Raw genomic sequence first — 22,280 nt, forward strand, 5'->3', positions numbered from 1 at the left:
GATCGAGCGGGGGATCGAAACTGGGGCCCTGGCGCTGTGAAGCCACAGTGCTACCCAGTTGTGCTACCGTGCTGCCCTTTTCAAGTGTTAAAATATAATTTGTCTGTTAAATGATTGCAGCAATAATCTCTATCTAAACAGTCTTGGATTTCTATTCTTTAATTTTCCAAACATTTTCATGGATACTGTATGTACATTGTACCTGTATGTCCCAAAAGTATTTATTCTGGCCACAGCTGTAACCTAGTTCGGAAGCCGGCAGAGAGGCAATGCAGCCCCCCCTCCCCCCTCCTCCACCATCTCCCCCTCCCCGCACCCCGCTCCCACCACCGGAGCTAATTCAAGATGCTGGACTTTAGGACGGAGATGAATGTTTTAACGAGTTGGCACTAAACATGTAAAGGGAGGCTTTCAGGAATGAGGAGGTTCAATTATGTGGGTAAGTTTGATTTTATTTATTGGAGGGATGTGGGCTGCGCTGGGCGGAGCAAACTGTGATGTCGCGCCTGTATCTCTGTTTTAAGTTATTTTCCAGTTAAGAGGCAAGTTTATTGATATATTAGATGATATGTTCCTGTCCAAATCAAAGCTGACCGGACCTCCGAATGTCATGTCCCGCTTCAATGAATTGATTCTGCATACACCACGTAAATGGTGCCAGGACTAATCCTGACGAGACACTTTGACCGTGTTCTGGTAAACAGAACCACACCAGACCATGACATTGTGAAAGTTTGGGGCATTTATTGAGAACCTCAACGATAAGTGTCGTTTCAAAACATAGTCGCAGCAAATTACAAATCTTCAAATCACCTCAAGTAAGTATAACTGTAAAAAAAACCTTCCGCCGCAATAGACATGAGCAAATGTCTACTCAGAAACAATGAATCGATCAAAGCACCTTAAATAACTATAACTGGAGAACATAGGCGTCCCCAAAAATAAACAATGAGTGCGATTGTAATGGACATTGGCTCTTAAACTTCAATGTGCTTAGAACAGCCTGGTCTTTCAACAGGAAGGACTATCTTGTGGAGGAAGGGAGCAATCCCATAATTCTCAAAGGACAGAAACTCATTGCAATCAATGGAAGGGATTAATTCCCAGTCCGTATGTGTCATCTGATTACACTCTCCAGACTTGCCTTCTGCCATTCAGCTCAGGTGTGACTCAGCATTGTATTGGAGTGAAATCTATCAGCAAAAGGAGGACATCAATGTTCCTGTAACTTCCTAAATCCATTTTAATTCCCACAACACAATGAGAGAAATGGTCCTTGAGAAGAAGCTTCCTTTTCCCACAATCTCCGTTTTTACTACCTGAGTGCATGATGGGCTCCGTGCCGACTCTGTCAATTGTGCAGACAATAATATGCTGATTAGCAGAGAGGTCACATTCTCGGAGCCGGTAGAAGGCAGCATGCTGCGACACGGAGGCAGTGACACAGTCCCAATGCTCTCATAGTTGTAAATTGGAAAGAGCTGTCCGCTCCAGCTCCAGGTCCGCAGAAGCATAGTACGATCCAACCTGTGATGCACGTGTTGTGTTCTGGTCAGTGCACCTCAGTAGAGACACATTGCTCTTAAAGTTGGAAGAGCACAGCTGCTCCTTTGCTCTGAATGTAAAGTAATGAGAATAGCTATGATTCAGTTGAGGAGAGAAAATCGATAGGTGATCAGTTTGTGGTGGTTACAATGTTAAACCTATTTCATAAGATAGAGGCAGATACGCCATTAGCTCTGATTGGAGAATCTATACAGCAGAAGACATTACTCTAACGATAGTCAGTCCAGAAATTAAATTGAGAAACTGAAAATTGGGAACTCGTTGACTCAAAGGACTCTTGATGGAGGAGGACAGTTGGAGACAATTTTGGATGTTTCAATATTCTTAGCTACTGCCATTAATATTTATGGAGAAGAGGAAGTTAGACAGAACAGATTAAATTCAATATCAGCAACATAGAGAAGCAGAATGTCCCCAGGCCCTTAATAGATTCAATAAAGGAGTGGAGATGAACGTCTCAAGAAGTTTGATCTCTCTCTGAATACCTCCCGGTAAACAACGAGTTTCCTTTGACAATATTGAATTGGGTGACATGTTGCTTGTCATTGGGTAGCTAACTCCTGGATTTCTTGCGGAGGGTCCAGGATCCCTGCCAAAGCTCTACAGCTTCACCGTTGCGTAGAATGTTGAGTCGTCGCCCTGAGCTTGCGCGATGCCTCGCTGACGCTGGGCCTGAAATAAATAAGTTCTGTCAATTGTTTGAAAGTCTTACGTAAGTTCCGCAGAATTCTGTTCGGATACCAAGGTGGCACAAGAGTGTCAAACATTCAACAGCAAGGTGGAACAGTTGTTACTGGGGGAATTGGCTCAATGCTAAATATTCACAACTGGAGAAACAGCAACACATCTTCCGACTGGCCAATTACCACACTCTGAACTCAACATTGACTTCAACGACTTCACACTGTGAACTTTCGCCCTCCATCTTTGAATTTAACCGGGAAAAGTGTGAGATGCTGCACTCTGGGAGGACTCACAAGGAATGGGAATGCACAATGGATAGTACAGCGCTAGGACGTACAAAGTGCCAGAAGAGTATTGGTGTGTAGGTAGATGTATTGCTGAAGGCAAAACAACGGGTAGGTGAGGTGGGTAATAGCAGACATGGGATACTTGTCTTTATTAGCCGAGGCTAATTCCGGCCGTCACACGATAGGAAGGCTGTGAAGACCAGAACAGTAGGATCTTTCCTCGGCCGAAACTTTGTAGAGAGAGTGTTTAGGCTTGGGCTGTGCTCCGTAGGGCAGAGCATGCTGGGCGGAGGGCGAGGGGGTGCGACACGCGTGTATAATTATGAGGTCAGAGATAGAGTAGGTAGGAAGAATAATTACCCCTAGTAGAGGGATCAAGAGCCTGGAGCAGGAGATGTAAGTTTAGAAACAGGAGATTTAGTGCGGATTTGAGGCAAGCCGTTTTTCGTCCAAAGGGAAGTGAATCTGAAAGTACGGTAAAGGCGGTAGCCCTCGAAACATTTTCGAAGCATTTAGATGACACTTGAATCGCCATAGCATGCAGGACTACAGTTAAAGTACTGAATTATCGGACTTGAGTAAATAGGTGCTTGATGGCCAGTACAAACATGAGGGGCAGTGGACCCACTTCCGTGCTGTATAATTCTACGTATCCACCTTGACCCTTTTAAATCCCTTCCGCTTTTCCCAAAGACCCACCTCCAGCCCACGGTGCCCTCTGTCCCTTGCTCTTGAGTTTTTCATTCACAAAACGGGGATCCTTGTTATCCTATTAACAGTACATGCTCAATTACTTCTCTGTCGCCATTACCACCTCTTTTGGCTTGAGCACTGCCAATAACAGTCTTTGTCTTTTCCCATTACATATTTGACAAATTCCCCCTACGTCTGATCTTCCAATCTGACCCAAATAATCGAGTTCTTCTGAAACAATACATAATCCATCACTTACCCCACCATCTCTATTTCTCTGACGAGTCATTGGAAATCGAAACATTAACTCTGTTTGTCTCTCCCTAGATTTTTCCAGACGAGCTGAGTGTTATTACCATTTTCCGTTTTAGTTATGACTGACGGTCTGCGAACTGTTTCCACTGAAGGTATTAGCTCAGGAGCGATGCTGGATTTCATACTAACAAAAACGAACGCATGGTACATACAGTGCAGAAGGAAGCCATTCGGCTCATCGAGTCTGCAGCGACCCACTTAAGCCCGCACTTCCACCCTATCCCCGTCACTCAACAACCCTTCCAAACCTTTTTTGGTCACTCAGGGCAATTTATCATGGCCAGTCCACCTAACCTGCACGTCTTTGGACTGAGAGAGGAAACCCGTGCACGCGGAGGAAACCCACGCAGACACGTGGAGAACGTGCAGACTCCGCACTGCAGTATTGCGTGCAGTCCCGGTCGCCACACGACAGGAAGGCTGTGATTGCACTAGAGAGGGTGCAGACCAGAAAAGCAGGGAATCGAACCTGGGTCTCTGGTGCTGTGAAGCCACAGTGCTAATCACTTGTGCTGCCGTGCTGACTCGACAGAGAAAGAACATTACGCGACGTGATAAGCGGTGATAAGAAGCCACATCCCGCCTTCCAGGCCTCAAAGGGACACATCCTGATAGAGGGAAACGGGGCTCGAGAATCAATCGTCACAAGGTCATGACGGTGGAAGACACCAGTCGGATGCCAGAGCTCCAGGAGTCCAGGGGGCAGAGGTGAGGGCAGTGATCATTACTAAGGAGAATGTTCTGGGGAAAGTGAAAGGACTAAAGGTGGATAAGTCATCTGGGCCGGATGGACTACACCCCACGTTCTAAAAGAGATAGCTGAGGAGATTGTGGAGGCAGTGGTGATGATCTTTCAGGAATCACTGGAGGCAGGAAGGCTCTCAGAGGACTGGAAGGTGGCTAATATAACACCCCTGTTTAAGGAGGGAGCGAGGCAGAAGATGGGAAAGTATTGGCCGGTTAGCCTGACTTCGGTCATTGGTAAGATTTTGGAGTCTGTTATTAAAGCTGAAACCACAGAGTACTTAGAAGTGCTTGGTAAAATAGGACTGAGGCAACAAGGCTTTGTCAAAGGGAGTTCGTGTCCGACAAATCTGTTAGAGATCTTTGAGGAGGTAACAAGCAAGTTAGACAAAGGAGAATCAGGGACGTCACTTATTTAGATTTCCAGAAGGCCTTTGACAAGGTGCCGCACATGAGACTGTTAAATAAGTTAAAAGCCCATGGTGTTAAGGGTAATATGCTGGCGTGGATAGAGAATTGGCTGACTGGCAGAAGGCAGAGAGTGCGGATAAAGGGGTCTTTTTCAGAATGGCAGCCGGTGACTAGTGGTGTGCCTCAGGGGTCTGTACTGGGACCACAACGTTTTACAATATACATTAATGATCTGGGAGAAGATAGTGATCAGTGTTGCTCAGTTTGCAGACGCTACAAAGAGGGACAGGTAGTATTGAGGAAGCAATGGGGCTGCAGAAGGACTTGGACCAGCAACGACAGTGGGCAATGAAGAGGCAAATGAAATACAATGTGGAAAAGTGTGAGGTTATGCACATTGGAAGGAGTAATCTCGGGATAGACTATTTTCTAAATGGGAAGATGCTTAGGAAAGCAGAAGCACAAAGGGACTTGGGAGTCCTTTTTCAAGATTCTCGTAAGGTTAACGTGCAGGTTCAGTCGGCAGTTAAGAAGGCAAATGCAATGTTAGCATGTCAAGAGGAGTACGGCCACACTTGGAATACTGTGTGCAGTTCTGGTCACCCTATTATAGAAAGGATATTATTAAACTAGAAAGAGTGCAGAAAGGATTTACTAGGATGTTGCCGGGACTTGATGGTTTGAGTTATAAGGAGAGGCTGGATAGACTGGGACTTTTTTCCCTGGAGCGTAGGAGGCTTAGGGGTGATATTATAGAGGTCTATAAAATAATGAGGGGCATAGATAAGGTAGATAGTCAACATCTTTTCCCAAAGGTAGGGGAGTCTAAAACTAGAGGGCATAGGTTTAAGGTGAGAAGGGAAAGATTCAGAAGGGCCCAGAGGGGCAATTTCTTCACTCAGAGGGTAGTGAGTGTCTGGAATGGGCTGCCAGAGGTAGTAGTAGAGGCGGGTACAATTTTGACTTTTAAAAATCATTTAGATAGTTACATGGGTAAGGTGGGTACAGAGGGTTATGGGCCAAGTGCGGGCAACTGGGACTAGCTTAATGGTAAAAACTGAGCGGCATGACTGGTTGGGCCGAAGGGCCTGTTTCCATGCTGTAAACTTCTATGATTCTATTCTATTCTATAAGACCACGGCTGTACTTCTGAAGCTGTATAAGTCTCTGGTCAGACCCCAATTGGAGTATTGTGAGCAGTTTGGGGCCCCATATCTAGGGAAGGATGTGCTGGGCCTTGGAAAGGGTCCAGAGGAGGTTCACAAGAATGACCCCTGGAATGAAGAACTTGACGTTTCAGGAACGTTTGAGGTCTCTGGGTCTGTACTCGTTGAAGTTTAGAAGGATGAGAGGGGATTTTATTGAAACGTACCAGATAGTGCGAGGCGAGGATAGAGTGGACGTGGTGAGGATGTTTCCACTTGTAGGAAAAACTAGAACCAGAGCACCCCTTCTCAGATTAAAAGGACGATCCTTTAAAATAGAGATGAGGAGGAATTTCTTCCGCCAGAGGGTGGTGAATCTGCGGAACTCTTTGCCGCAGAAGGCTGTGGAGGCCAAATCGCTGAGTGTCTTTAAGGTGGAGATAGATAGGTTCTTGATTAATAAGGGGATCAGGGGTTATGGGGAGAAGGCAGGAGAATGGGAATTAGGAAAATATCAGCCATGATTGAATGGCGGAGCAGACTCGATGGGCCGAGTGGCCTAATTCTGCTCCTATGTCTTGTGGTCTTATGGTCTTATGACAACGAATGGAATAGGATCAGGAATAGGCCATTCGGTACCTCCAGCCTGCTCCTCCATTCGATAGGAGCGGGGTGATCTGATTTCCCCCTTACCTCCACTTCCTGACTGCCCCCGGCCCCGCCCCACCACCCCTCGACTCTCTTGTCTTTCAGAAATAAATGTAACTCAGTCGCGAATATATTCAATATCCAAATGTCTACTGCTCTCTGGGGGAGAAAATTCCAGTTTCTAATGACCCTGTGAGAGACAGCATTCCGCCTTATCTCCGGATACAGTGGTGGACTCCTTATTATGAACCTGTGCATCCAACCTCCGACCCCCATAATTTAGATACCACACTAGTCGAAGCACTGCCTTCGCAGCTACCCTATCACGCTGCACCTCATCCATACATAGCGCACCCCTGCACACAGACAGTTCGATGTATTTTAAATATAAATTTAGAGTACCCAATTATTTGTTTCCAATGAAGGGGCAACTTAGCGTGGCCAATCCACCTACCCTGCACATCTTTAGGTTATGGGGGCGAAACCCATCCAAATACGGGGTGAATGTGCAAACTGCATCTGGCCACCGACCTGGAGCCGGAATCGAACCTGGGACCTCAGCGCCGTGAGACAGAAGGGCTAACCTACTGCGCCACCGTGTTAGCCCAGACATTGTATGTTAAAGACACCTCGCAATTCTGTAAACACACTGGGTACAGGCCTGATTTGGTTAACCGTTCCTCATCAGCCTTATCCCCTTTACCCCAGAGTTGTGTTCGTGAACGTTCCCTGAACTGCCTCCCATACAATTATGTCCATCCTGAAGTTAGGTACAAGAAACTGGGCAGGTGTGATCTTGAGCGGCATGGTATCACAGTGGTTAGCATCTTGCTCCACAACGCCTGGGCCCCAGTTTCGATTCCCGATTTGTGTCACTGTCTGTGCGGACCTGTGCGGAGTCTGCACGTTCTCCCCGTGGCTGCGAGGTTTCCTCCGGGTGATCCGGTTTCCTCCCACACGTCCCGAAAGACGTGCTTGTTAGGAGAATTCGACATTCTGATTTCTCCCTGTTTACCCGAAGGGGCGCCGGAATGTGGCGACTAGGGGCTTGTCACAGTAACTTCATTGCAGTGTTGATGTAAGCCTACTTGTAAAAATAAAGAGTATTATTATTGCCAATGCACAGTACAATTAGAATTCTGCTTCAAGGTTAATGGTCGGGAGAACTTGACATTCAAGGTGGGCTCAATGATTGTTGGTGCAGGACATTAGATGTTCACACCTGCTCAATGAAAACAATAGAAACATGCATGTCCAGATGATAAAGTTTTCTGTTCTCTACACACAGCTGCAATAATTAGAAATACACGTTCAATCCACTCCATGCCCTGTAAAGGGTAGCTGAACACATCACTGCTCGATAATTCTCTATTTACTGAGGATCAGCTGTCTAACATATTTAGACAAATTCATATCCGTTCGATTCTCTTAGCTCCATAAAGTTCGGTGGCATGTTGAAGGCAAATCAAAATATGATGGACACACCATGTATTGTAATGAACATCTATTGAGGGGAAAGAGAATTATTGTGTGCAAACGCAAGAAAAGGTTCAGTGATGCAAGGCAGCACGTTATTTGATAAAGAATGAACGAAATAAAAAGAGCATCAAAGAATACACTTTGCAAACACTCACATATTGTCTTTTACAGACACAGAAACAGATATATACTAAGTTACATACGAAAACACAAACACATTCTCCCGCAGGTGCACACAAAGATACGCACATTCAACTCCTTATGAAGTTGAAAAACAGTAATGTCGCCACTGTGCCAGTTCACTTCAGGCTGCTGTCCCCTTTGAGGGGGCTGACTGGTGGTGATGGAACCTGAAGTTCACCACGCCTCAGGCGGAGGGCGAGGTTGAGAATGTGGTGCCTTCATGAATGGCGTCAGTCTGAACTGGAATTCAACGAACGCTGTTGGCCTTGCTCCCTAAATACACACTCAAGCATGTGCGCTCCATATCTCACACACACTCTTCAATGGACACACACTCCCACAAATACACATTCAAGCACACACACACACTCACTCTTACCCTCTCGCACACAAACATTCTCCCACAAATACACACTGAACCACATGCACTTTCCCTTGGGCACACAGGTAAACTACACACACTCTCTATTACACACAGACAAACAGACACCACCAGTCAAACACACAGTCATCCTCACGAACACTCAGACACACCCACGTAGACACACTGAAACATACACATATTTACCCTGTCACACACTCAAGCACGCACAATATCACTCGCATACAGACTCAAGCACACACACTCATGCACTCACAAACCCTCCCTCGCAAACACACATGCAAGCACACACACTGCCCCTAACACGCACCTGCAGACACAGACACTCCCTTACACACTCAAAAAACATACTCTCCCTAGCACACAAACCAAACATACTCTCCCTGACACGTCCAGATGCAAACTCAGACACCCCCACTCACACACTCGAACGCACATACAGGCTCCCTCCTCCACACACACACAACTCAAACATACCCACTCAAACATACTACACTATCCCTCACGCACACACTAAGGCACACATATACCCGAACATCCACCCCCACCAGGTGCACAATCTTGCGCGCACATACTCTCCCACACACACAAGTCACATGCATCCCCCCTCACATACACTCTCAGAGCCAAGTAGAACTTACCTTATTACTCTCCGGTTCAGATTGTAGGTTAAGAACAGCATCTAAACGAAACAAAACAATTTGAAAACAACACATTGACGATTCAACTCTCAGAATATTTGACCATTCATTAATGAGTTGCATGTGACCTGTTGTGTGACTATTTTTTTTTTAAATGATTTGTGACCAATTAGCTTTCCAAATAATATATAAATGAAATTCGTTGTCTTTTTCTTTTAAATAATCTCATTTTTAATTCACACTTAGTTTATTTGTGACATTAATTTTAATGTTCTCTGGGTTTGCTCTGATCCACAATCAGCCACATCCTTCTGTGATTTCTCCATGAAAATACTCTCAAAAAGTTGAAGAACTGTGGTCATTAACCCTTCAGCCTTCCATTACCACTAATAGAATTATGCAACAATGCGAACCTGCCATGACCATCCATGCACAGATTTTAGATTCACTCAATTGTTCAGATATATTTAGTTTGACCATTTTGCTATCTGTTGACCAACATTGAAGTCAACACTCCATTCCTGCCCAAGGCTGGTTGTTTATTTAGCTTCACTTTCTATGTTTTTCAGTTCCACCCTTTCAGAATAAAACCACTTTCGAGTTTATTTTCAGAAATGTTAACTTTTGTTGCTACATTTAATGATACACTGCTCTCCAAGGACCCTTCACATGCATGATCCAATTACACCACAATATACTATTGTATATTGATGTCAATCAGAGACCCAGCTGAATTGATCACTAGCACATTCAATGCTTTTTCTGGATCACCTATACTAACTGGGACTTAGAGAAAGATGGCCAATGTCAATTAGAACAGTGCGGCTGATCCATTAGCTTATTCCTGACAACTGTGCTACAATTGTGTCGGGAATCTCTGCACTTACATATTCATGAGGTGACAACAGATATCTGAACACAAAGGACAATTCTTGCTGTAAGAATGGAAATCTGAACTCACATGTAACAGGTTCATCGCTTTGGTCGGCAGGAGACACTGTGTCCCTTCAAGTAACAGAAAAAAAACATTCAGTCCTCTTCATCTGGTATCACCCCAGGTGATAGATTCTCTGTTACTGAATGAGATGTAGGGATTATTCCGGTGTATTGTGTAAATACGCTACAATTGGAATGGCCAAGAAATGTTTCTGTGTCACGGCTTCAGCCCATAACTGAAATTTAAATACATCAGTTGAAGGGTTGTGTTTGGACATGTGTGCGCGAAAACATTTTTGAATGTGCATGTGTGTCGGTGCTTGAGGGTGTGCATGTTGTGTGCATATATGAGTTTCAGTGTGAGTGAGAGCCTGAGATTATATTGAATTGTGTGTGTGTGTGTGTTTGTGCACGCGCACGCACACTGGCGGGTTTGTGTGTCTTGTGGTGAGTCTGAGTGCTACTGTGTGTGCATGTGCGTGTTTCCGTGGGTGTGTCCCTGTGTCAGTATTTAAGTGCGGGTGTTTATGTGAAAGTTTTGTGCGTTCTTGAAGCTCTGCCTGCGATTATGTTGACGGTCTGATTATGTGTGTACAGGTATGCGTGTATGTGAGAAAGAGAGTGTGTGTTTGAGTGTGTCACTATGTCAGTGGTATGTGCGTTTGGGTGCTGTGCGGATGTGTGACTGCGCATGTGCGTGTGTGTATGTGTGTGACAGTGATTTGTGAGTGTGTGAGTGGTGTATGAGTGTGCATAGCCATAGAATCATAACGTTATACTGTACAGAAAGGCCTTTCAGCCTATCTCATCTGCGGTGGCCAAGCCTATCTTTTCGAATCAGATTTTCCACCACTTGGCCCATAACCTTGTCTCCTTGAATCAGAAGTGTTCATCTAAATACTCATTTTCTGTTCCATATGTCTTTGCCACCATCACACATTCAGACAATGAGTTCAAAACTCCGACCACCCCATGGGTAAAAAAGTTTTATTCCTCACATCCCCAATAAACCACATGCCCCTTACTTTAAACTATCCCCCATCGCAATTGATGCCTTAACCAAGGGGGAACGTTTCTTCCTGTCTACACTATATGCACCCCTCATAATTCTATACATTCACATGCCCTTCCTTAGCCTGCTGCAATGTCCACTGAAGCCCAGCGCAAACTGGAGGAACAACACCATCTTACGATTAGGCACGTTGCAGCCTTCTGGACTTAACATCTTCTGACTGTGAGCTCTTCTTGCAACTTCACTCACGTTTTTTTAAATTTATGTCAACGTATTTACATTTATTCATCCCTCAGTGCAATCAGTTCCATGGAACACGAGCCACGTCTCCCGCTCTTCATAACTAAAACTACCCAGCCCAAGCAACAACCTGGTAAATCCCCTCCCAGAAAAATGACAAGTTTCCCTTGTCCTCACTCGCCCCTCCGTCCGCCACCCTCCACATTCAAAGGATTATCATCAGCCAGTTCTGCTAACTCCAGCATTATGCCACCGTCAAACACATCTTCCGTTACTCCCCATGTCAGCATTTCGGAGGGCCCGTTCCATCCGGGAGACTGTGGTCTCCCCCAACCCCTAAATACCTCATTCTCTTCCCACTGCACCTCTGCATGCACACAAATGACTAAACGCTCTTTTCAAGTGATGCAGCGCTCACGTGTAACTGGCCTATTGTTTTTGCTGCCCCAATGAAACCTACTCTACATTAGAGAGACTAAACGCAGACTGGGTGACCGCTTTGCAGAACACCATGGGTCCGCCAACAAGTAGGACCCAGACCTTCCTATCGCTGACATTTTAACTCACCGTCCTGCGCTCACGTCCACATGTCCGTCCTTGGCCTGCTACTATGTTCCAGTGAATCCCCGCGCTCAACGTATTTTCGTTTCTTCCATCGATATGTTCTTTCCGCACCATTGTTCCCCCCCCCCCTCTGCCTACCCAACTTGGCCTATGCAACTTGCTCCTAGTTGCCCTTTCACACGCTACATACCTGTGTTCTACCATTAATGTATTCTAATCCCTCAATGTGTCACTGTCAGCACCATTATTAACCTTTGTCAACCCTTTTACATTCTTTGATATTACTTACCATGACATCTCTCTCAATCTCCACATTTCACTGGGGCTCTATCCAGCTCAAATGCCACACGCGCCCCTCCCCCCCCCCACCGACCCTCCATTAATACGTATAAATCTGACCCTATTCCCAGTTCCCCACAGCTTTGACAAAGAGTCATCCAGACTCAAAACATCAACTCCCTTCTCTCTCAACAGAGGCTGTCAGACCAGCTGAGAGTGTCCACAAATTTTCCATTTATGTTTCCGGTCCCAGAATCCACAGTAATTTGCTTTCATCATGGTCAATTTCCTCCACACCATTTTCAGTTCATTCACATCCCTCCTATCATGCGCATGAGTCTGTGTGTCAATGGATGCCTGTGTGAGTGAGTATGTGGTGCGTTTGATGGTCTGAGTGTGTGAATGTGAGTGTGTGGATCGTGTCTGAGTCTGCAATTGTGAGTGTGTGCGTGAGAGAATTTATGTGTGTGATAGTGCACTTGCGAGATTGGTGTGAGTGTGTAGGTAGGAGTGTGGATTGTATTTACATTCTGCATGTATGAGTGTGAGTATCTGGATTTGTGAGTGCGTGTGTAAATGTGTGTGAGCGAATTTAAGATTCTGAAAGCGTGTGTGTCATATCGGTACGTGTGGGTGAATGTGACTGTGCATGAGAATTTGTGAGGGTGTGCGCGAGTGTGTGCGTGTGTGAATGTAGGCGTGCTTGTGCTTTTGTGTGTCTGAGTGACTGTGTCACATGTCCGCCCTTGGCCATGAGTGAATGACAGTGAATGAGTGCGAAGGTAAGTGCGTCATTTCGAATGATTGCACGTGCGTGGTGCATCTATGATTTATGAATCGTGTCTCTTTGTGTCATTGTGTTTTCCAGTGTGCGTGTGCCTGGTAGATGCTTATTTACATGTAAGTTGCTAAATCTCGTATCTTAAAGACCAATTCACACTGCACCCAGAGAGCACACATTCTTCTAATCATCGAATCGTTCTGAGCATTCGGCTGACCCATGTCACTGAGTATTAGCGGGAATGGTCTCACCTGGTTTGACTGTTCTCTTTTCTTTTCCCTGTGAAGGAAACACACGGGTTAGAAACCGCGAACCAATACTGCGTCTGCAGGAAAGGAAGTTTCATAGAATTTCAAAGAGCAGTGAGGCTCTTTGAGACGCCAGAGCCAATCTAAATATGAATGGAGACTTTCAGGTTGTTTGACTGCTGATTCTGAATCTTAGCGGCATTGTAGCACAGTGGTTAGCACTGCTGCCTCCCAGCGACAGGGACCCAGGTTCAATTCCGGCTTCGAGGACTGTCTGCGTGGGGTTTCCATTATTTCCCCGTTTTGCGTGGGCTGTTCTGGATGTTCCGCTTTTTCTCCGACCGTCCAAAGCTGTGCAGGTCAGGTGGGTTTGCCATGCTAAATTGCCCCTTACTATCCAAAAGTTTAGATAGGATGAATGGGTTACAGAGATGGGGTGGAGGCATGGGCTTAAGTAGCGTGCTCTTCCTACCGGCCGAAGTAGATTTGATGGGCCCAATGGTCTCTTTCTGCACTGTAGTGTCATGTGAGAGTACCTTTAAGACATGGATGTTTAAGCAATGTACCTTTAAGAAAACAATGATGTCAGAGTGTGGGTGGAGCTGTGCAGTTCAGCCATTTTGCAGTTTAGTTTTGCAGATTGAAAAGAGCTTGGGAGTGTCTGTGTTTGCAGTGAGCTGGATCTCTGCCATGAAAGACTATCTCTGGATCATTTGGGTGATTTAAACTCATAAGAGTAAAGCCTTTAACCTGATGTGATTCTGTTTAAAGGTGTTAAGTCTCTTGGAAGTTTGAAGGAACATTTTGAGGAATTATTTACTGTTGCAATATTTTCGGAGATATCTTTGAAGTAAGGGGTGTTAAGAGATCAAATGTTTATTTAAGATGTTAAGTTGAGTTCATGGAATAAACATTGTTTTGTGTTTAAAACCCCACGTGTCCATAATTGTAATCCTACTTCTAGGGAACAAGTTGTGTGCTCGAAAAAGCCAAAAATACATTAAAGCGGGAGGTTGTTTGAACTCCATGATACATTTTGGGGTTCTGAAACCGCCTAGCCCATAACAGTAGGGATTCTATAAAAAGTGCCCTGAAGAATTAGTTCACGTCCCATCCAAAGTGATTCCCACTGTCGTGTCAGTGGATGGCACTGTGTGTGATTATTACGACGGTGTAAGTTCAATTTACACGACTAAACAATTTCGTTTGGAGTTTGGGTGAGGGTAATGAATATGAAGGTGTTGACGGAGTGAATTCAGAACTTGGCAGAGGTGGTTATGCAGACAAGGGAGAGCAAGTCATTGGATTCAAAGCTATGTCGAGGGTGCGATTGGAAGTGGGGATGAGAAAGAATAGTTCCTGTTTGGAAGCCCATTTAGGTCAGCGGTATGAGGAATGAATAAAGAATTAATGGAATTGAGAGATGTACGGTTTTTAAAAATGATAACATCCCGGCTAGCATTCGGCGAAGAAAACTCTGGTATATTTGTTGGGATGGTAGATTGTTTAAGAGACTTTGAGCAGTAAGATTTATGAGCAATAGAAAACATTCAAGTAGAAGAACATTAATTAAACACTTGCAAAAGAATATTGTCTTGATATGTGGGGAAGTTTGCAAAGTGAGGGAATTTCTTCCCGACAGAGGTGTTGGCATGAGCGTCCACTGTTCGAACTGAAACCAGTGTGGGACTCAGTGGAATGACCTGGAAAATTCCAGTGTGGTGGGGGTTTCTATGGGCAAGTGTCCATTGAGCAGTTGGTGCGTCTAATGTAGTGGATGGGTCTAAACGTGGGGCGTGTGGTGATACCAAACTCAATGTCCATTTCAATTGATGTGAGTTACACAATGGCCGATGGCAGTGGGCTAGGAATCAGTGGATTGAAGAATGGTGTGGAGAAGCTGTACCTATTAGACAGTCAAATGCTTCCAGACAAGGAAGTCAATTTCACACATCCCCCAGATTGTCGCTGCGGTGCCCTCAGCCCATTGCAACATCCAGCTATTGGGTGAATGATGCCAAGCCATTCGTCACCAGTATAGTCCTTGGCAGTCATTACTTAATCTCAACACTGATTGAACAATTTCCATATATATGTACAAGATTATATTTTACCAACTTGTTGCTGTCTTCCTTTGTCTTTTCAGTCATGTTGCAGATTCCATATCATGTCTTCTTTTAACACCGTGTTTAAAATCACCTCTCTGAACCCACGCTCCTTTGTTCGTAATCTGACAGTGCTGGGGTAGACATTTGCTTTTTTTTTTATCCTCCAAAGCAATATGCACGTTCTGTCGCAAGTGATAGCAAAGTAATACCTGTGCAATATCAGCTGTCTGATTTTGAGTCACCAGCTCAGCCACTCGTTTAGCTCTCGTGAACACAGTGCCACTGAATTTTCGAGTAACAGTTGATATTTACTGTTGCCTTCCTCATCCGCACAAGGTTATTTTCTGCCTATGATTCTTCAAGATTCGTCATTGGCTATCTCATCCTTTATGTGATGCTCGACATGCACTGCATGTCAGAGACAATTATATAGAACATAGAACATACAGTGCAGAAGGAGGTCATTAGGCACATCGAGTTTGCACCGATCCACTTAAGCCCATACTTCCACCCTATCCCCGTAACCCAATAACCCCTTGGAACCTTTTTGGGTCACTAAGGGCAATTTGTCATGGCCAATCCACCTAATTTGCACGTCTTTGACCTGTAGGAGGAAACCAGAGCAACTGGAGGAAACCCTCGCAGACACGGGGAGAACGTGCAGACTCCGCACAGACTGTGACCCAGCGGGGGCATCGATCCTGGGACCCTGGCACTGCGAAGCCACAGTGCTATCCACTTGTGCTACCGTGTTGCCCAATTGGCTGGATTGTTTAGCGAATTGGCTCATAGTGTTCACGAAGAGGCGACATTCACCTTGGTCGGTGCATGTACTTACCTGTTGTTATACCGAGTATGACCTACCTTTCCGCCAGAGGCAGGCGCCCAGGAGAGCCAGGATGAGTATTAGACCCGCAGCAGAACCAACACCAGCCGCTAGGGGAGCAATAGACTTACTTTCTGAATGAGATAATGGGAGAAAGAACAGAACATTATGAATGAGCATCTTCTACTCAAGGTCAACAATGTGGTACACGTGTTGGGACACTAATTGAGACGGGAATACTGCAGACACAAACAGTTTCTCCAGGCCAGAGGAAGAGAAAATAAACAGAAGTTGAAAACTAGATGTAGAAACACACAATTATCTAAACGAGGAGGAGATCCTTCGATCCATAACATCTGTGCTGTCGCATTTAATCTCATATTCAATTAGTCTCAATCTCCCACCAAACTGTTTCGTTCTTCATCCTCCATTAACTTTTAATTCAGTATATATTCCAGTTTCCGTTTGAAAGTTACTGAATATGCTTCCACCAACATTTCTAGCTGCATTCCCCACGTCACAGAAAATGCCTACAGAGGAGACACTATAATAATCTCAGCTCTGCTCGTTTCGTCAATGATGTTCAATCAACATCTCCTGTTTAGACACTCCCTCGCCACTGCACAGACCTTTTGCTTATGTAACCAATCAAAGCTCATTATTATTTTGAAAACTTCCAGTTAAAACGGGACATTTGGCCGTTTCCCTTCTGCATGTAACATGATATAGCATTGTCTGACCTTGTGATATCTTTTATAATGTTTTTATTTTGGTTTAACATTATTTGGATAATTTGATATTATCAGTCCGTTTTTCCTAGTTTTTAAAAAGTGGGCCACAGTGAAAACTGCTAATCAGCAATGGGGTTCAAATCAATCCATTGATTTTAAGGGGTTTTACGTTTCATTTACACCAGACCGATTGCTCATTTTGACTGTAAGTCATGAGAATCTTCATGGGATACCACCGTGTGCCAACTATCAAACAGATGTTCCATTATTCCCACCTTCTGTGTGTGTTACACCTGCGATGCTCACAATCCATTGGGTCAATATTGGAAACCTGCGGAGGGGAAAAATATGTTCCCATGCCCACATACGTTTGAATTGTTAATTACAGTAGCAAGTGTCACCAGGATCGCATATTGAAATTAATACAGGGCGAAACCTTCAGTAAAATCGGATGGATATATTGACAGCCAATCTCACTTACCTCTAACAGTGATGCTGACAGCGTCACTATAAGGCGAGTATAGGTTTCTTCCATTGATGTTTGCTTCATACTGACAGGTATATTTTCCTATTTTCGAGTGGTCGATATTCTTGATGGCGAAAGTGACAGCATGTCTGTCTTCATCAGGAGGTTTGACACTGACTAAAGGAGGTTCTTCTTGCCTGTATAAGTAAAATGCAATGCCAGGACTTTCCATGGGGCTTGTACAATTCAAAGTGATATCTCCACCCTCACCAACACCATCCAAATCAACTGAGAGATGTGGTTTATGTAAATCTGCAATTAGAAAGAAAGGAACAGTGACGACTGATTGCAAACTCACTACTGACTTGTCGGGAGTGGATTATAATCTGAACTTTGGTAAAACGGCACAATTAAAATGAATACAATCACAGATGCGACGAGGCAGGAGAGTGTAATGAGGAGCGAGGAGGGATGCACTTACAGACGACACAGAGATGTATAATGCGAAGGAAACACAACTGATTAATTTTAAAGCAGGAGAACATGAATTGAGTCGATTCTGTTGGAGGAATGAGGAGAACAAGAGTTTTTTTCATTCATTCATGGGATGTGGGTGTCGCTGGCTCGGCTCATTACCAGCACGTATTACCCCTTGACAAGGTGGTGGAGAGCTAACTTATTGAACTAGTGCAGTCTACGTGGTGTACCTACACCCACAGTTCTGTGTGTGCGTGGGTTTCCTCCGGGTACTCCGGTTTCCTCCCACAGTCCAAAGATGTGCAGGTTAGGTGGATTGGCCTTGATAAATTGCCCTTAGTGTCCAAAATTGCCCTTAGTGTTGGGTGGAGGTGTTGACCTTGGGTAGGGTGCTCTTTCCGGGGGCCGGTGCGGACTCGGTGGGCTGGATGGCCTCCTTCTGCACTGTGGATTCGGTGATAATCTATGCATAATCTAGGACAAAGTTTCGGCACAACATCGTGGGCCGAAGGGCCTGTTCTGTGCTGTATTTTTCTATGTTCTATGTTCTAGAGGCAGGAATGGGCCATCTGGCCGCTCGAGCCTGCTCCGCAATTCAATAAGATAACGGCTAATCTTTTTGTGGACTCAGTTCCACTTAGGCGCCCGCTCATCATAACCCTGAGTTCCTCTACTGTTCAAAAATCTACCTATCTTTTCCTTCACAATATTAAATGCGCTATCCTCATCTGTTGAACTGGACAGGGAATTGGCAGGTTTACAGTGTTTTGAATGTAAAGTAAATGGAGCAGAAAAATGAGGCGCAGGAGGAGGTGGACCTTAAAGCGCGTTGGCATGACATCCTTGAAAGAGACAGATAACTGATATGTGTTCTGGCAATAAGCACATGGAGTAACAAAGGGAGTTCTGCTAAATATTTGTGCAACAATAGTTTTAACTTGTCTCCAATGCTGTGCACCAGACTGTTAAGAAATGCCAGGCCATGGAAATAGCCTTGGAGTACATCAATCGAACGGTCGCAGTGATGAGGGAAATGCGTTATATATAGAGACTGGAGAATCTGGGATTTTTCTGGACAGTGCAAGAAAGGTTAGGGCAACATTTACAGGAAATAGAATACACCACTTATTTGTTTTGATGAAGTCATTGGGGAGTAGGTGACGATACAGTCATAGAGCAGGCAAACTGACCCTTCCGTCCAACACGTCTATGTCGACCATGACATGTTATTAAAAAAAATATATGTAGCGTACTCAATTCATTTGTTTAAATTAATTGGCAATTTAGCGTGGTCAATCCACCTACCCTGCACATCTGTGGGTTGTGGGGGCGAAACACACGCAACACGGGGAGAATGTGCAAACTCCATACGGACAGTGACCCAGATCCTGGGACCTCGGCGCCGTGAGGCAGCAGTGATAACCACTGTGCCATCGTGCTGCCCCTAAATATCATTATTATTTTTAGATACATTTAGAGTACCCTATTCTTTTTTCCTCCAATTCATGGGCAATTTGGTGTGGCCAACCCACCTACCCTGCACATCTTTGGGTTGAAGGGGTAAAACCTACACAAACACGGCGAGGATGTGCAAACTCCACTCGGACAGTGATCCAGGGCCGGGATCGAACCCGGGTCCTCAGTGCGTGAAATACCATTCAATGCCAATACTATTTAGCAGCACATGGTCCATAGTCAACAATGCCTTGGCGATTGAAGTCCTTGTCCAGATAATTTCGAAAAGTTCCGAGTGTATCTGCTTCTACCACACTCAGACAGTGTCTTGCATATTTCCACCACCCTTTCGGTGAAATAATGTTTCTTCAGCTCCCTTCTGAGGAATTCATTCCACACCTTGAACATATTCCCTCTGATCTACCATGGGAAAATGTTATTACGATATTGCCTTTCTGTGCCTCTGTATATCTCAATCAGATCGTTCCCTCAACCTCCTTCTACAGGGAAGACAAGCACAGCCTCTCCAGACTGTCCTCATAGCTGAAACTTTCCACCCCAGGCGGCATCTTTCTAAATTTCCTCTGCACCCTCGCCAGTGCATTAGCGCCCTTCCAATCGTGTGGCAACCAGAACTGCACACGGTATTTCATCTGTGGCCAAAGCAATGTTATGCACATTTGGGCAATACCTCCTTGCTCCTTTAGTCTATACGCCGCGTAATGAAGGAAGTCGTTCAGTGTGCATTCTGCACTGCCCTATCTATCCACATTTCGGGATCCATCGACTTTTCAACCAAAGTCCCCTTGCTCCTCCATACTCCCTTGGAAACTACCGTACATTCTGTCTATCCTATCATTATTAGACTTCGTAAAATGCATCCCCGCAGATTATCAGTAGTAAATTCCATCTGCTGTTGTTGTGCCCAACAACGAGTTGATCCGTATCATTCCCAGTCCAAGAATGCCCTCCTCACTGTCAGGGACATCCCCAATGTTCCTGTACCCTGCAAATCTACCAATTACGCCTGCGACATTAACATGCACGTCATTGATGTATGTAAAAAACATTCATCCCTGTAGGACGTTGCTGGCCAAAGGCTTCTTATCAGAAAAACAACAATCCCATCAATGTAGCCAATTGTGAGGTTATTTGGTCGAAGACAAATGGCAAAACAATACAGGCTCAACGGTGCAACTTTTCGCAGATACAGGAGCCGACGGACCTCGGGGCTGAAGTGCATAATTCTCTAAAGGTGGATGGGCATTGAAACTGTGTAAAGAATACTGATAACATCCTCGGGGTCATAAAGACTCATAGAGTATAAAAGCAAGGAAATGATGCTACACCTCTACATATCATTGGTCAGACTCCATTTGGTGTATTGTGTTCCGTTTTGGGCACCTTATTGAAGGATGTTGAAGGCATGGAGAGGGTGCGGAGAGCATTTGCTAGAATTATACCAGCAATAAAGGATGTTAGACACAGTGAAAGACCGGAGAAACTGGGCTTGTTCTCCATAAGACTAAGAACAAGAACAGAATTAGGCCACTCGGCCCATCGAGTCTGCTCCGCTATTCAATCATGGCTGATAATTTTCTCATCCCCATTCTCCTGCCTTCTCCCGATAACCCTGATCCCATTATTGATCAGGACCCTGTCAATCTCTGTTTTAAAGAAACTCAGTGACTTGGTCTCCGCAGCATCCCCACCATCGAGCTGAAGAAAATTCTCCTATCTCTTTTTACAGAATATTATTCTTTATTATCACAATTAGGCGTACATTAGCACTGCAATGAAATTACCGTGAAAATCCCATAGTTGCCACATTCCGTCGCCTGTTCGGGTACACAGAGGTTGAATTCATAATGGACTGTTTCCCTAACAGCACACCTTTCGGGACTTGTGGGAGCAAACCGGAGTACCCGGAGGAAATCAACGCAGACCCCACACGGACAGTGACCCAAGCCGAACCTGGGACCCTGAGCTGTGAAGGAACACTGCTTTCCATTGTCCTATCGTGCTGCCTATGCCGTTAGTCTGAAATTGAGTCTTCTGGATCTTGTTTTTCCTACAAGTGGAAACAGCCACTCTATCCAGGCCTCGCAGTATCCTGTGTTTCAATAAGATCCCCCCTAATCTTTCTAAACTCCAACGACTTCATACCCAGAGACCTAAACCGTTTCTCGTACGACAAGCTCCTCATTCCAGGGATCATTCTTGTGAACCTCCACTGGACCCTTTCCAAGGCCCATCACATCCTTCCTTCGATGCGGGGCCCACAGTTGCTCACAATCCTCCAATGGGGGTCTCATCAGAGCCTTTTACAGCCTCAGAAGTGCATTCCTGGGGCTTGAATCCTAGCCCTCACCATATGAATGCTTACATTGCATTTGCGTTCCTAACTGCCGAATGACCCTGCACGTTAAACGTACGAACATCGTGAAAACGGACTCCCAAGTGGCTTGCTGCTTCTGATTTGCGATGCTTTTCCCATGTGGAAAGTAGTCGACCCTCCAGTCCTTCTTCCAAGTTGCATACCTTCACACTTTTCCACATTGTACTCCTTCTGCCACTTCATTGCCCACTCTCCTAGCCTGTCTACGTCTTTAAGCAGCCCCCTTCTTCCTCAATACTACCTGTCCCTTTGCAGATCTTTGCATATCTGCAAACTTAGCAACAGTTCATTCTTCCAGATTGTCAATGTATCGTGTGAAAAGCTGTGCTCCCAGCTCTGATCCCTGAGGCACACGAGTCACTGGAAGCCATCCCGAAAAATATCCCTTTTGCCTGACCCTCAGCCTTCTGCCAGTCTGCCAATCCCCTATCCATGCCGGGTTCGTATCCTTAACACCATGAGCTCTTAACTTATTGAAGAGTCTGCTATGCGGCACCTTGTTAAAGGCGTTCTAGAAATCTAAATAAATCGCGACCACTGGTTCTCCTTTGCCTAACTTCCTTGTTACATCCTCAAAGAAC

General features: G+C 45.1%; 1 protein-coding gene across 1 annotated transcript in view; it reads right to left on the reverse strand.

Moving 5' to 3' along the window:
- Nucleotides 1–724: 724 nt before the first annotated feature.
- The window catches only part of LOC140399755 (uncharacterized), a 31,503-nt gene continuing 9,947 nt past the window's right edge, over nt 725–22,280 (reverse strand). The window contains exons 2-7 of the mRNA XM_072489256.1: nt 17,385–17,681; nt 16,211–16,306; nt 13,242–13,269; nt 10,140–10,183; nt 9,179–9,219; nt 725–2,238 (exon numbers count right to left, since the gene is read on the reverse strand). Coding sequence (XP_072345357.1) covers nt 2,167–2,238; nt 9,179–9,219; nt 10,140–10,183; nt 13,242–13,269; nt 16,211–16,306; nt 17,385–17,681 — 578 coding nt within the window. The 3' untranslated portion in view covers nt 725–2,166. The remainder of the gene's footprint in view (nt 2,239–9,178; nt 9,220–10,139; nt 10,184–13,241; nt 13,270–16,210; nt 16,307–17,384; nt 17,682–22,280) is intronic.

The sequence above is a fragment of the Scyliorhinus torazame genome, chromosome 23, assembly GCF_047496885.1.
Source record: "Scyliorhinus torazame isolate Kashiwa2021f chromosome 23, sScyTor2.1, whole genome shotgun sequence".
NCBI classification, from domain to species: Eukaryota; Metazoa; Chordata; class Chondrichthyes; order Carcharhiniformes; family Scyliorhinidae; genus Scyliorhinus; species Scyliorhinus torazame.